The sequence below is a fragment of the Lipophrys pholis genome, assembly GCF_963383615.2.
Source record: "Lipophrys pholis genome assembly, chromosome: 3".
Taxonomy (NCBI): Eukaryota; Metazoa; Chordata; class Actinopteri; order Blenniiformes; family Blenniidae; genus Lipophrys; species Lipophrys pholis.
The window spans coordinates 23,613,604-23,628,150 of NC_137627.1; the positions used below are offsets into that span (position 1 = coordinate 23,613,604).

General features: G+C 44.3%; 1 protein-coding gene across 1 annotated transcript; it reads right to left on the bottom strand.

The window, feature by feature from the left end:
* Positions 1-1,753: 1,753 nt before the first annotated feature.
* Positions 1,754-14,547, bottom strand: bbc3 (BCL2 binding component 3). The gene is made up of 4 exons (XM_080459633.1): positions 14,244-14,547; positions 12,133-12,490; positions 5,325-5,515; positions 1,754-2,280 (listed from the first exon to the last, which is right to left on the bottom strand). Exons 2-4 carry the CDS (start codon positions 12,476-12,478, stop codon positions 2,185-2,187), a joined length of 633 nt encoding a protein of 210 aa, XP_080315759.1. The 5' UTR covers positions 12,479-12,490; positions 14,244-14,547; the 3' UTR covers positions 1,754-2,184.

Below are 14,547 nucleotides of genomic sequence, written 5' to 3' on the forward strand. Positions count from 1 at the left end.
GAGACGTCGGTCAGCTCCGAGCACCGGACACACGAGACCTCACGGGGTGTGTGTGTGTGTGTGTGTGTGTGTGTGTGTGTGTAAACAGTGTATCTCAGCCACGTCTACAGAAAATCATCAGGAAGAAGTTCAGGAAGTTTTTCTAGAATAAAGCCCAAATACAGCGAAAACTTCACCAAGTCTAAATTTTGAGAGAAAATGTGAAATGAAATGACGATATCATCAAATGATTGGGGGGGGGGGGGGGGGGGGGGGGTCTTCACTGACAAAAAAGAAAAACATTTATTTGAAATGTTTTAAAAACTATAAACAATGTTGGGAATAATATCAAAACAATACGTTAAAGTCAGGTGGAATGAAATCAATTAATTCCAGAATGTTCTGGAAATAGAAGTGATTAAGTTGAAATGTGGGGGAACAAAGTTGAGTCGATTTAAAAAATGGAAATATTGATCAAACTTAAAACTTTGCAGAGAAGGTGAAAGTTTTGTAAAGTAAGTCAAATTTAAAAACAGTGAAGAGTCAAACATGAAGTTTGAAGTGGAGATGGTGACAATAAAGTTAAAATACTGATGAGTCTAAATAATCCAAATACAATACCAATAAAGTGATGAGCTTTTTTTTGGGGGGGGGGGGGGGGGGGGGGGATCACGCCATGTATAAGTACTTATTACTTATAAGTGTTAAAAAGTAGTAAGTTTGAAGAAAAGGTTCATCTCCATAAATAAAATAAAATACTATAGAAATCAGGAATGAAGTGAAAACATTAAGTTCCTCTTTCAAGAATAAAAGGAGAATGTCATAACCGGACTTTATTTCTTAAACGACACTTTTTTTCTCTCCACATTTTAACTCTAATCTCGAAACGAAGGATGAACTCGTTCTTTCTTCTTCCTGATTGTGGCTTCGATACGCCGTCCATTGAACTGTTTCTGTCCTGGAAGCTGGAACATTGACATGTGATGTAAACTAATGTGTGTTTGATTCCGGCAGGACGCCGTCAGGAAGGCACATAGCGGGATGAAATGAGTGTGGAGGGAGGGAGGGAGGGAGGGAGGGAGGGAGGGAGGCTCACTCTGTGCTTCTCTTTTAGTGGGATAAAACCTGATTCAGAGCGCCCAGATTCACAGCTTTTAAAGAAAAACGGAGACGAGAGAACAATCGAGTCACAACACGAGAGCAGCAGGGTCCAAATCAACAGTGATCACGTTTTACATTCACAAAGGCCGAGTCTCATTTTTCTGATTCAAGCAGAAAAAAAATAAATCATCACATCTCAGCAGTTTCATTTAATTTGCTCCCTCATTTCACTTTATTCTGATCAGATGAAGAATTTTTCCCTGAGAGATTTGGGATTTCCCATAAGAATTTAAGTCTTGTTCACGTTTCTTCTTCACTTGTTTTGTGTTCAACCACATTCTGGTGGTTTTTACTGAACTTTTGTGCCAAATGTTGTTTGTTGAAAAAACAAAGTGTATTCTATTAAAGTTCTATTTGTTTTTGGTATTAAAGAAAATAAACCAAAAAAGGCTGAGTTGCCCGTATAAACATTTTTTGGGGTAAATAAATGAAATTTTTCCATGAAATCAGAAAAGTGATTTTTCTTCCTGCGTGAATGCTTTGGTAGAAAGAAAGAAAACAAAAAAAAACTAACTTATTACAGATAAAAATGACTCAAATCTCAGCAATTTGTGAATGAAAATCTTTGCTTCCAGACACGAGAAACCAACTTTTTTTTTTTTTTTTTTTTTTTAAAGTTGTGTTACAACTGTGCTGGATGATTTCTCAGCCTTTGTGTTTGACCCGAGTCTTCCACGTTAGTACCCTCATCCAGTTCCACCTGCTACATCAAAACCCCAGAGACTTACAAACCAAAGAAAACAATATAATAAACAACTTTACAAGATATACAGGCGGGCCGTCGGACCGCCAGCTGCAGTCTGAACCAGCAGACGACTGACGGACTTTTACGGGGTCCAGTTTCCACAGGCGGACCGCCGACGCCTCCACCCGCCCGTCCCGTCCTCACACAGGTTGTCGCTGGAGTCGCGTCTCCAGGATGACGCCGGCCGCGGTGCGGCGGACGCTCGGCAGGTCGTCACGTCCGACGGAAACGGCAAACAGCCGCCGGGAAGTGACGGGAAAAACCAGTCGTAACCGGCCACCGCGGGCCAACGGGGGGGTCTACGTGAGTCTGTAGAGAGTGCTCAGCGTCTGGGTGACGAAGTTCAGCAGTCCTCGACACGCGTCTCTCCAGCCCGGCCACTGGGGGGCGACGTGCTGCGGAAAACGAACAAAAAAAGAAAAGTTAGTAATCATTGTACAGATGAATCTTTCCAGAGAAGCAGAGATGCGAGTTCGCTGACAAAGTGACCCGTAAACAAGTCACTGATGTTTCTGTGAGGAAACACGAAAGTATCACTGCTTTTTCAGCGACGTCAAGAGGAGCGAGAGAAAACAACAAAAGGAGCAAAAAGAAAAAACACGTTTCTGGGTTGGAGATGGATTCTCTATCAGTCAGCACCAAGTTCATTAACTCTGGACTTTAATATTCACTGTGTTGTTGTTGTTGTAGTTGTAGTGAGAAGCTCATGGTTCCAATTAGTGACACGCTGGTGAATCATGTGGTTGGACGGCCGACTGCAGCGCTGCCGAGAGCCTAACTAACCACCAGCGTATGAACCCAGAGCCGTTTCCCTCCGCTTTCTGCTCGATTGACTGTTTTCTAGACGTCATAATTGGTATGGGGATGAGAAAAATGCAAAATTCCCTATAAATCAGCCTTCAGTAAATAAAAAGAAGCCAAAGTGAATAAATCACACCTGTGTTATTGTTTACAATACAATAAGCCAAATGCATTGTTGCCGGGAAACTTTTCATAGCAGCAACTCTTCCTGCTCCTGCTGACGTACGTGAGCTCTGAATGCTCCCCAACAGGTTAAACAGGAAATGACTACAGAAGTCAATAATCCTAAAAGTCCACGTGGAGGAAATTACGTGTAGAACGAGACCCGAGCGACGTGACGGAGGGAGCGAGGGCATGTGGGCGTGGCCGGGGGGAGCGAGGGCATTTGAGCGTGGCCGGAGGGAGCGAGGGCATGTGGGCGTGGCCGGAGGGAGCGAGGGCATTTGAGCGTGGCCGGAGGGAGCGAGGGCATGTGGGCGTGGCCGAAGGGAGCGAGGGCATGTGGGCGTGGCCGGGGAATAACGAGGAGGAGCACGCCGCTCAGCTGGAACACGGAGGATAAACAAGGCCGTCTGTGTGGAGCGTGTCACTGAACCGCCTGAACCTCACATGCTTGTGGTAAACCCACCCCAACCCAGTACCCTCCCCTCCCCCACCCCACACACACACACACACACACACACACACACACACACACACACACACCTCCCTCCGTCATTCACTACCTCCATCTCTCAATCCTTTTGTTCCTTCGAAAATAAATAAATAAAATAAACCAGTCCGGGCCGCCATGCCTTTTACCCCACCGGGTTGTAAACATCATGCACAATTTCCTCAGCTTGCCCGCGACACACACACACACACACACACACACACACACACACACACACACACACACACACACACACACACACACACACACACACACACACACACACACACACACACACACACACACACACACACACACACACACACACACACACACACACACACAGTTTCAGCGAGGGAGGCAACCCCAGAAACCTGCAACACATGTCTGCATCCTTGTAAAGTGTAATCTGTGTGTGTGTGTGTGTGTGTGTGTGCCGACGGTGGCTGACGTCACCTTTGTTTGTGTGCAGAAAGGCGGGTGGAGGGAGGGAGAGTGTGTGTGTGTGTGGTGGGGGAGGAGGTCGGGAGGGAGCTGCCAACTCCTCACGCGATGTGAAGCGGGCAGGCGGGGGGAGGAGGTGAGAGAGGGCGAGATAAGGAAATAACAATCACAAGAAACAGACAGTGGGGAGGAAAACACTGTCATTCATGTGTGTTTTAAAAAAGACATCAGGAAAATAAAGTTTCCTGTTAAACCAAAAGAAAGACGGTTTAAGAAAGGAGAAAATAAAGGAAAGAAAGAAAGTGAAATTGAAGGAAGGACGGGAGGGAAAAAAATAAAATAAGAAAATCGGACGAAATTGTGATTTTCTGTGTCGAGAAGTGAGAAACGGTACAGATGTGACTTGTGTGAAAAATCAATCATAAAAGAAAGAAGAGGAAGAGATTCAGAGAAAGAAATGAAGGATAAACACCAAGAAAAGAGTGAATCAAACTGGTGCAGCACACAGACGCCATTGATTCACCCACACACACAAATATCGATCTGCACACACACACACACACCACTGAAGTGAAGATGTGTTTTAAGGTTATACTGTAGTTGGAGGCAAGTAATAGATAAGAACGAAGTGAAGGAGTCTTGAGGAGAAGAATACACCTCAGTGTGAAACAAAGTGTGTGTGTGTGTGTGTGTGTGTGTGTGTGTGTGTGTGTGTGTGTGTGTGTGTGTGTGTGTGTGTGTGTGTGTGTGTGTGTGTGTGTGTGTGTGTGTACTTCCATCCATGTGGGGCCTCGTGTCTCCAGACTAAATAAAGTGACTAATAATCCAGTGAAAGCTTCTTTGAGGGCTGGACTCTGGCTGGGTACTCTGTTTAGGTGAGTAACTAGTAGTTCTGGTTGAGTTTAGAGTAAATGTGCAGGAAACAAAGGGCAGTGGAGGTTCAGTCCACTGAAGGCATGAAACCGTAATATGTGTGTGCTAACAGGGAGCATGTGGCGCGCAGGCAAAGAGTTCAGTTTGGATGTAGACAGAGAGAAACACAACATGGCCCAATGATCTAATAACTCTTATTTTGGCGCGGAGAGGACGTCGCTTTGGTCGTCGGTCTTTTGATGCATTTCTATTGGTTGTTATATATCCATCTGTATACCCCTCGCACTGTAAGATAGATAAAGATATCGCCACGATCTTAAGGCAGGTCGTTGTAACGACCGAGTTCTAGAAAGTTTGCAAAAAGAATGAATGAGGGTCAGTATGTTGTCCCTGCAAGCTACAGAAATATAACGTGCGCCCAGCGTGAAGAAGAATCAGTACGACTGTGTTGTGTTCAAGGACAAGCAAACATTTGATGCTCCGAGATCGTGAGGTGAACTTTTATTTACTTGAACTTTGTGTAAATAACTTTGTAAAGAATGTGTCTGGCTTTTCACAGGCTTCTGTTGACAAAAGGAAAAGTCGTCTATTTTTCATGAAAGCTGAAAGTCAATGAAAAAGCCATCGACTGCCGCGGGTCTGAACGAATCCATTAAACTCTCTGCTCACCGCTCTGCGGTGGGCTGTGGCATTAAACGCGTCCCCGATCGTCCTCAGCTGGTGAGCCACTCTCCTCACGTCCAGCCCGGGCGCCGCCTCATCCAGGGCGGCCCCGCGGAGGAGCGGAGCCCCGGACGGCCGCTCATCTGTGGGGGGCGGGAACCGACTGGAGGCGGGCCGGCGCTCTGGTCCGTCCGAGTCTGAGGCAGAAAACAGAAACGCTTTGAGAAACCAGACCAGGCGTCCAGACGTCCCCGTGTTGATTTCTCACGGGGGGGTTTTCCCTCCTTGCTCGCCCCGACTGAGGCTCCCTTTGGAGGAGAAATGTTCACGTATGAAGAGGCTGAAGGGCTTTAATTTGGGCCGCAGAGCCGCTGGTTATACTTAAATAAAACTGCGTGTTGAGAATTGATTAGGTTTGTACACACTGATGTGGACAGTTCAAGTCACACGTGGTCAGGCACAAACACAGCGAGGCAATATAAACCAAGAACGAGGAGACAAACACACAGAGCTTCGCTTACAGCGCCAAAAAACATCTAAGTATAGTATCTGACTGCGATTCTAGTTTCATAAATGTGATTTTGAGTATTTTTCATTGAGTATTTTTGATTAGGTAGGCACAAAATAAAAACATCTTAGGTTAATTCACAAATTCACATTTTTCATCACTTTTAAGATCCAGTAACCAATAATCAGTCATTATTATTATTATCCTCAGAAAGGCTGTGCACCCTCTGACCTCTGATTCGTTAAAACATCACAGTGAAGCCAAACATTGACACCACTTCAATGACATTACATCTTAACAAAAAAAAAAAAAAAAAAGTCTTTCTGGTTTTAATCTTACTTGGACTCAGACCCCCCCCCCCCCCCAATCATCTCGAGCGTCCCCCAGACTATAAACTACTGATTAATATTAACAGCAATACTGAAAGAAGAAATACCTTTTGACTTATAAAAAAAACCAAGGCTGTACAGATGAAGATCCTAATTGTTACCCCAAAATGAAAGCATAAAAGTAATAATTTTTTATTAGTAATGCACGTTTCATTTTAGAAAAAGTAATTAAAATCTCAAAAGTTTCCCTTTAAAATGTATTTGGCCTCCGTGAGCCTTCACCTTTGACATTAAGCAGCCAGCAGAAACGCTGCACGGCGGGGTCTCGCCCTCCCAAACACACAAATATTTCCTCCGCAGGAGCCTGACGGTGACTTATTTTCCTCTTCATGGAACTTCAGAGAGTAATCTCTTAATCTGCTTAATAAGTCTGGTATGGAGAGGAACTGTTATGTGTTTGTTTGTTTGTTTTCTCATTCGTGGACAGACACCTGACAAACCTGCAACACAAACATAACGGCTCACATGGGGGGGCGGTGGGGTCAATGTCAATATTGTATGAATTTTAGAGCTTGTTTTTGGTAATTTGCATATAAAATGTATTTATTCATGTTAATTTACTTGTTAAATTTCTTTGCTTTTGGTTATTTAATCTTAAATTTTTAATGTGAGCAATAATAACGCCGGGGAATGATGAAGTGCAGCGTGCAAACCCGGAGGGCAGACACCGGTTTTCTTCACACACGAGACAAATTAACATTTTAATTCTATTTATTTATTTATTTATCTTCCTCCTGCCGACTTTCCTCTTGTTTGTTGAAGTTTTGTTCCGTCTGCTTTGTGGGGAGGATTATAACTGATCCTTTAAAGACGCAGGTGACTAGACGGAGGGAGGGAGGGAGGGGGGGGGGGGGGAGAGAAAAGAGAGAGCGGGAGAGGAGGAAAAAAACAGGAACCAACAGGAAAACCCTGGCCTGTTGCCAAGGTAACTGTATGGCAGCGCTCCTGGAGACGTCTGCATGCGATTGGAGGATGAGGCGGGGGGCCGAGCCCTGATAGGCTGAGGGAGCCGGGCTGACGGTGAACCCGTCCGTCTGATTGGTGGACAGCTGTCAAGGCGACAGAGACCTCTTGGCCAGTGAGGGGAGACAAGAGGGGGGCAGATTGTTTGGATGGAAAGGTGGCAAATATATTAATAAAATAATGAAAAGCTTTTTTTTTTTTTTTGAAGGGGGGGGGGGGGCATATATTACCATTTCAATTATTTTTTACAAAACAAAAGTTTCTTTAGATTTACTAAGTGAGTTTTGACTAACAAGGGAGGTGAAACATATGGCACGTGGGCCAAAACATGGCCGCCAGAGTGAAGTGATCTGAACTACAAACACAAGGTTTACTTTACTTGTCAATATGAATCGTTTTTAAATTTATTCACTGTGAAGAAAACAACCATTCAAGTCACATATTTCTTGATTCCATCACTAAAAAACTGCTCACTCTATAAGATTAAGTGTTAAATTTGATGGTTTTATCACATCATTACTTGCCAATAAGTTGTTGCTATAATATATTTGTTTAAAGATTATTGATGTAAAACTAAGTGGAAAGGTTTTGTAACATAATATTGATGTGTTTGAATCTTTACCTGTTCCTTTTCACTTCTTCCCCATCTGTTTCTTTCTTTGGCCCTTTTGACGCCATGCACGTCGCTGACGTTTTATTCTACACGGTTTTATTTATGTTTTTATCCTTTAGAATCAGCTTCAGCTGTGTTTGTTTTATGTCACCGTGTACATCTTATTTATTCTTTTTGTACTGCGCTTTGGTCCACTGTGGTGTTTTTAAGGTGCTTTATAAATAAAGTTGCCTGCTTTCGTGTGCCACACTGAGAATGGGCCCCAACCTGCGGTTTGCAGACCCCTGAGGGGACTACTAAAGACCAAGGGAGGACGCAATTGAATTCAGGGAAACGAAAACCACAGTATTAATACACTTTCTACAATGGAGAGACAAAAAGTGAAAGTATATTAACTTGTGTTCACGGTCTCAGATCTGAATTTTATGGTAAAACCTTCGCAATTTTAAACCTTTCCATGAAATTCATGTGCTGAGATATTATAATATTTAAAGATTTTGCTGCACTCAAATTCAGTCAAGTTTTCCAGCAGTTTTTATGCCTTGTTGAAAAGGAGATGAGCGACCATAAGCCTTGTTTCAGCTTTTATATATTATACAGAATTACAGTTTTGATAAATTGTGACTGATCATTTTATGTACTTTAATAAATCGCTCTAGAACTCCAAAACACTTCTTGAGCTTCCCCAAAACCAATATAAGAAAGACAAGACCATATATTTAATGAAAGACGCAAAGAAAACCACAAACGGAGGTTTGCATGTTCTCCCTGCAGTGTGTGGTGTCTGGTGAAAAGAAAACTATCCTGGAAGCACATTGAATGTTAACTGACAGTTTGAATCACTGACACTGTCGTTCTTATTGACTTAATTGGTTATGACTCAGCAATCGTCCCCAGTGACTCTCAATCAAATTAGACTTACTGAGTAATTCATTTTCTCATTGGACGGCGCCCAACAGGCCTGACTAACAATCCTAACAGCTCACGATCAGTTTCATCCGTCACGGTAGTGCCAACACTTCTTATTTCATATTTTCACTTTAGCAGCATTTATCCGACTCCCAGTCAGATTTTGCCCGATTGATGCGTTTCACTTGAAATGATAAAAACATATCTGACACCGTGCTTGAGCCTATGCAGCGAGCACATAAGACTAATGCAACAGAGAGCATGTTTAAGTCCAAATTACAGAGCTTTATGCAAAAACTCACTGACAGCTTAGATTCCGTTTTGCAGAAAACCAAACATCTCACCTCCATGTTACACATCACTGTGTGAAAATGACCACAACTCACTCCCAATCTTCCCACTTTGGGGAAAAAAAGAACCGCGATGTCTTTGTTCTTGCGTCCACCTTTAATATTACCTTTGAGGACTGATTGTTCGCTCACCACCTGATGTATGCCACCCACTAACGGGAGCCGTGAGGAAGAGATAATTATAGTCATTATATCTATCCTTCCATCTTCTATCCCGCTTATCCAGTTCAGGGTTGCGGAGTTATTCCGACTAGATCGAGTATAATAGTGATTATTTTCACTGACTTTAGAAGTCAAAGCAAAAAAAAAAAAAAAAAAGAACTTTTCTTTTTAAAATCTCCTTCAGCAAAAGACTCCAGAGTTCAAACTGTCTATCTGCAATAACTTCAATGAGTATTTAAAGCAAACAAAGCTAGTGGGCTTTTGTTGCACAGTGGCTATATGTTCATGTACAATTGTTGATTATTTCAATAATTCATCGTTAAAATATTTTTATTATTTCGTTTATAATATTATTATTAGATTTGTTCTAGTTTTACCGTGTGTGTAGACGTGCTGAAGTCTCAACAAATCAGTAAATGGACTCAGGCCGTGTGTACAAACATTTAACAAAACTGATATTTCTCCTCCTACGTTTTCAAGAATAACATTGTTGACGCCAGATAAGTTTAAAGAAATAAGAATCATTATTAATATTTACACAAACCTGCATAAAACCCTGGTTAAGAGCGACTTTGGGCAAACGGCAGCAGTGGAACAAGAAATATCAAACCTCCGTTCCTCAACATGTGTGATTGTAAACCAAAACAAGCCAAAAGCGTTTCCACAAACGTTAAGAACAATCCCTGCTTTAACACCGTCCACTGTCATCACAAACGGGAAACATGGAAGGCACACACACGATGCTGAAGATACTTCTGCCCAGCCGAACTTTTCCGATTGAATCGATTATGGCGACTTGGAGCTTAATGCAAGGCCCGAACGCATCGCAGTATCCGTTGTTGCTATAAGTAAATGGGCTCTAAAAGGAGATATTTCCTCCTAAAAAGACGTCCTGATGGGAGTTTTCTGCACCTGTTAAACTTCTAAAGCACTTGACCCCCTCATTATATGACTGAAGTGACTTTTTGTGCCACGGGGGCCAATCAGAGGAGGAGGAAACGCTGCCGACTTTCTTCAGTTCAGCCACATGCAGAGGACATGTCTGAACATGTCTGCAGGCACAGCTGACCTGCAGCTGAGAGGAGGAGGAGGATGGGGAGGAGGAGGAGGAGGAGGAGATGTGTTTATTTTACCACAAATGTGTCACAACACAGCGGCTCCCTGCCAGAGTCTGAACCTGTTTTTCCTGCAGCTCGCCGAGAAACTTCTGCCACCTCACCTGAGTTCCCCTCTTTAGTTTCCACACGTCCCTGCAGGACACGTCCACCCATGTTCAGAGTCAACAGATGAAAACCAGCTGATAAATAATTCACTCCGGCAGCCGATGAGACACAAATAAACAACTCTCTAACGCTCGTTACATTTTTTTTTACAAAAATGATGAATTAGCTTCACTTTGCAAAACTGCCCTTTGGTAGTTGGTGGATTGTCTCCGTTAAAGAAGTCCGGTTCAGGCAGTTCACCGTCAGGTGTGCAGGTTCATGATTCATCAGTATAATCATGTGGCGGTGACGAAGGCTTTCTGACACCGAGGACTCGTATGTCGATCTGACAGCTGTAACACACTTTCCTGCTCCACCTGCCCCCCGTCAGAAACTCCTGCCATGGACACGAAGCCCAGAATGCAACTACCCAAAGAACTGATGATACGCCTGTTTACTGAAGTGGGGTGGTGGGGGTGGGGGGTTGGGGTGGTCAATATGCTGTTTATAGATGGTGCGCGGCTCATTTCTGCAGAGTTGGACGCCTCTATCGATTCTGGCTGTGCCGTTGCTCGGAGGCTTAATGATGTGCACCGATACTGAGATCAGAGTTCCACCGCCCTCCTTTTCCTGTTTGTCAGGAACAAAGCAGCGACCAGCCAACGGCAGTTTAAAGTGACGGCGCGACGCATCGCGGCATCGCGCCGCTCTCGCCCTTCCCCTCACCTCCCGACATGAGCAGAAGTTTGCTCACGGCTCGGACACACACACATCCGACACACTGCGTCTTCGGGTTTGACGTTTTCATAGGAGCTTCTAGAATTTTTCTCACAAATTCCAACGCCACAACTGTACATTTCTGATTAAATACCATAATTTTTTTTTTAATAATTCAAAGTTAAGAGATAACTGGAAAGCAGTTTTTGTTTACTTGAGCTTAAAATCAATTCAGCTAATTAATTTATTTTGCATCAATATTGTAGGACTTATGGGATGTCATTTCAAGGGACTTTTTCTCTGGAATAATCAACCTTTTTATAAGCCCCGCCCCCCTGAGTTATTGTTGCTAACTCGGACAAGCCATGGCAGCAGACTGCATGTTTACGATGGCGCTGGACAGCTTAGTGCTTAGCCACCTCGCCAGCTGGATTGTCCAGCGATGTTGATGCCAGTCGCCAACATCCGGGTTGATGGGGTTGATCGTTTGGGGATACCTCGTAGCGCTGCTGCGTGCGCGCCAGGCGCATCCTTTGACCATTTTTGTGTCTTAAATGACTTGAATAGCCCAGAAAACAACTAAACTGTTTCCAGCTCTAATGCTTCTCTCTCGGGGCTGACGATGCTTGTCCGAGTCCTGGCGGCTGGTTGTTGAATGCCGTTGGTTCGTTTACGTTTGGGGGCGGGGCTTAGCTAAAGGTTAATTGCGGTCGAGCCTGCAGGTGATTTTCTTTTCTTTTAGGGTTGCTTTAGTACATAAACAAGCCAATTCCTGCGACTCCAGACGACCAAGAACCATGTTCCCGACCCACAGACTGTACATGAGTTTCTCTCCACAGTTTTGCTGGTAAAACCTTGAAATGTTATTTTTGACTCTGAAGCTTTTTTCCCTTTCCACGGACCACGGAGTTGCTTTTGACTGAACGACACAAAAGCCGGCTGTAGCAGGTTCGCGATATGAATCGATGGATGATTTAAACCAAAAAGTTTTTCCATCCTACCTGACTGATCCCCCGAGGCGTTCCGGCGGGTGCGGAGAGGCGTCGATGACGGCGACAACGCAGGAAAATCCTGGTGAGTCCGGGGCTCGTCCCTGCCCAGCGGGTGGAGGTGGGGCAGTGGATAGGACATGCAGAGAGCCTGCAGGGGGTGCAGGCGGTTGTGATTGACGTGTATGGCGCCGCCGGGCATCCCGCGGTTGGTGGCGATGGCGGTGGTGGCGAGGAGGCCGGGCCAGGCGTGGAGGGGGCGTGGCAGCTCCATGCGGCAGGTGTTGGGGTGGGACAGCGGGCCGTTTCCGCCCCCTCCGGTTTCTGCCACGCTCTCGATGGTCTCGGCACGGGCCATCTCGGTACTGACCTGGATGATTATGGTGCAGCGTTAGAAACATGATCACAACCAAGAAGTATCAACAACCAGTAGGACCAACATGCACGAGAGTATCGCTCAAGACAAACGTATCAAAATATACTTTGACCGTACGTCTTGAACTTTCAGTTATAATGTGAGGAAATGTCACCAACCAATAAGCTTTTGATTGGACAAAATACTAGAGTGAAACCTGAAGGAAGCGACCACTGGGCAGTTTTCCAGGTCTACTGGAATCTAGAGTAGAGTCTCCAAAGTATTTTATTCTGTTTTTATTTGACATGTGATTCAGAACAGGCGAAGCCTCAAAGCTCCACCGTGACCTCTGGAGCTGCACCTGAACCCCTGGTGCCCCGAACGTCACATCGTTAAGGTAATGGAGGATTTAAGTCAACAAACTTCAACCTGTGGGTTCATGCAATTACAACTAAACAATTCAAGATGATAAAACCTGCAGACAGAAAGAGAGAATGTGTGAAGACAAACTGCACAACTTGTGTTCAAATAAATCTCTTTTTGTAAATTATATTCATTTATTTAATTTATTACATCTTAATAAATTATATGAAATTCTAATGAACTCAGTTTAAAAAGGGTTCATTTTAATAGAATTGAATATTCCTATCTTGAGTATACACACTTAGTTGGATTACATGTCAAACGCTAGAGTTCAGAAAGTGGTTTTACTTCTTTTTCATTTTAAAGTTTTATCATTATCGACAGGAAACTAGTTTTAGTGATAGATTTGTCCCTTTAGACATAGTATAATTCAATTTAGAGGAGTGGCCTGTTTTGATAGACATAAATATTCAGAGCAGAAGCTGTTCAATCATGCTGACCCAATTCAGAGGAGATACATAAGCAAACAGCAATTTTATCTGTATGAAATTATTTTTTTCAAACATTACATAGATAAAAATGTTTATAATATATAAAGTAGTATATGAAATGTACGCTGTATAACATAATTTATAGGAATAATGTTTAATAACAATTTTGTTTGACCTACAGACCCAGATTCCCTTTCCGGCCGCCAGGGGGCAGAGACGCTGCCCCTCGACAGGGGCACGAGACTCCTGTTTGTAAACAAATCGGAGCCGCGCGGGAACGGGAAGGCGCGCGCACGCTCTCTCGCACACAAACACACACACGCGCGCGGACCAACGTCATTAAAGTAGGGGGGGAAAAAGTCAACACCGAGCAGAAAAAATAGAAAAAAGGATCAACATTTGAAAATATTTGCCGTAAACACGACGTGAGAGAAGAAAGGGTCAACCGCTTCAAAATAAAGAGATATGAATATAGGTTTTGCCCAAGTCGTCAGATAAAGGCAGATTTTCGGATTTCCTCCTTATTTTGGTTTTAAACTTAATGAAACTGATGTTTTTTTTTTTTAATCAGAAAATAGACGATGGTGTCGTATGAAGCTGCAGGCTGCTGCACACTGACGCGTTCATGTCGGGACATGCCTGCCTCTCTCTCTCTCTCTCTCCCCCTCCCTCTCTCTCTCATTCACACCAAACGACCCCAAAATGTAAATTAATAAAACCAAACCATCGTGCAATGGACGCGCACGAAACCGCAAGGCTTGAATAATTTTCATTTGATTAAGCAACAACAACAATAAAAGAAGGACTCGGGGGGAAAAAAGCTGCAGACAAACTTTAAAGATGATGCAAGTTTGCCCGGCGGGACTCGAAGCGGACTCCCGCAGACCGTGCGAGGTTTAGTCGGTGAGACTCACTGGGTGTGTGCGGTGGTCGACGGTGCGGTGGTCTGCGGGGCTGAGCCGAAAACAAGCCGGCGGCGGATCCACGGGCGGACGGAGGGAGGGAGGGAGGAAGGCGGCGGGAAGCTGTCAGTCCATCTCCGGCCGTCCGTGTTCGATTGTCTCGGTTCAAGTTGTTTCTCCGGTGTTTATTCGGTTAACCCATCAAAATAAAGGTGGAGAGACTCAGGGAGGATGAGAGGGAGCCGGGCGCCTCCTGCGCGGCTTTCGGTGCATGCGGCTTTTACGCTCCGAGCGGGTTCCTGCGGGATTTTATACT

What these genes read in the sequence shown, in the direction of transcription:
- bbc3 (XM_080459633.1), bottom strand. Translation starts at nt 12,478, where the DNA reads ATGGCCCGTGCCGAGACCATCGAGAGCGTGGCAGAAACCGGAGGGGGC. An exon ending in CGCCTCGGGGGATCAGTCAG is followed by an intron (nt 5,516 to 12,132) that starts GTAGGATGGAAA and finishes TTTCTGCCTCAG; the next exon opens with ACTCGGACGGACCAGAGCGC. An exon ending in CCACAGCCCACCGCAGAGCG is followed by an intron (nt 2,281 to 5,324) that starts GTGAGCAGAGAG and finishes CGTTTTCCGCAG; the next exon opens with CACGTCGCCCCCCAGTGGCC.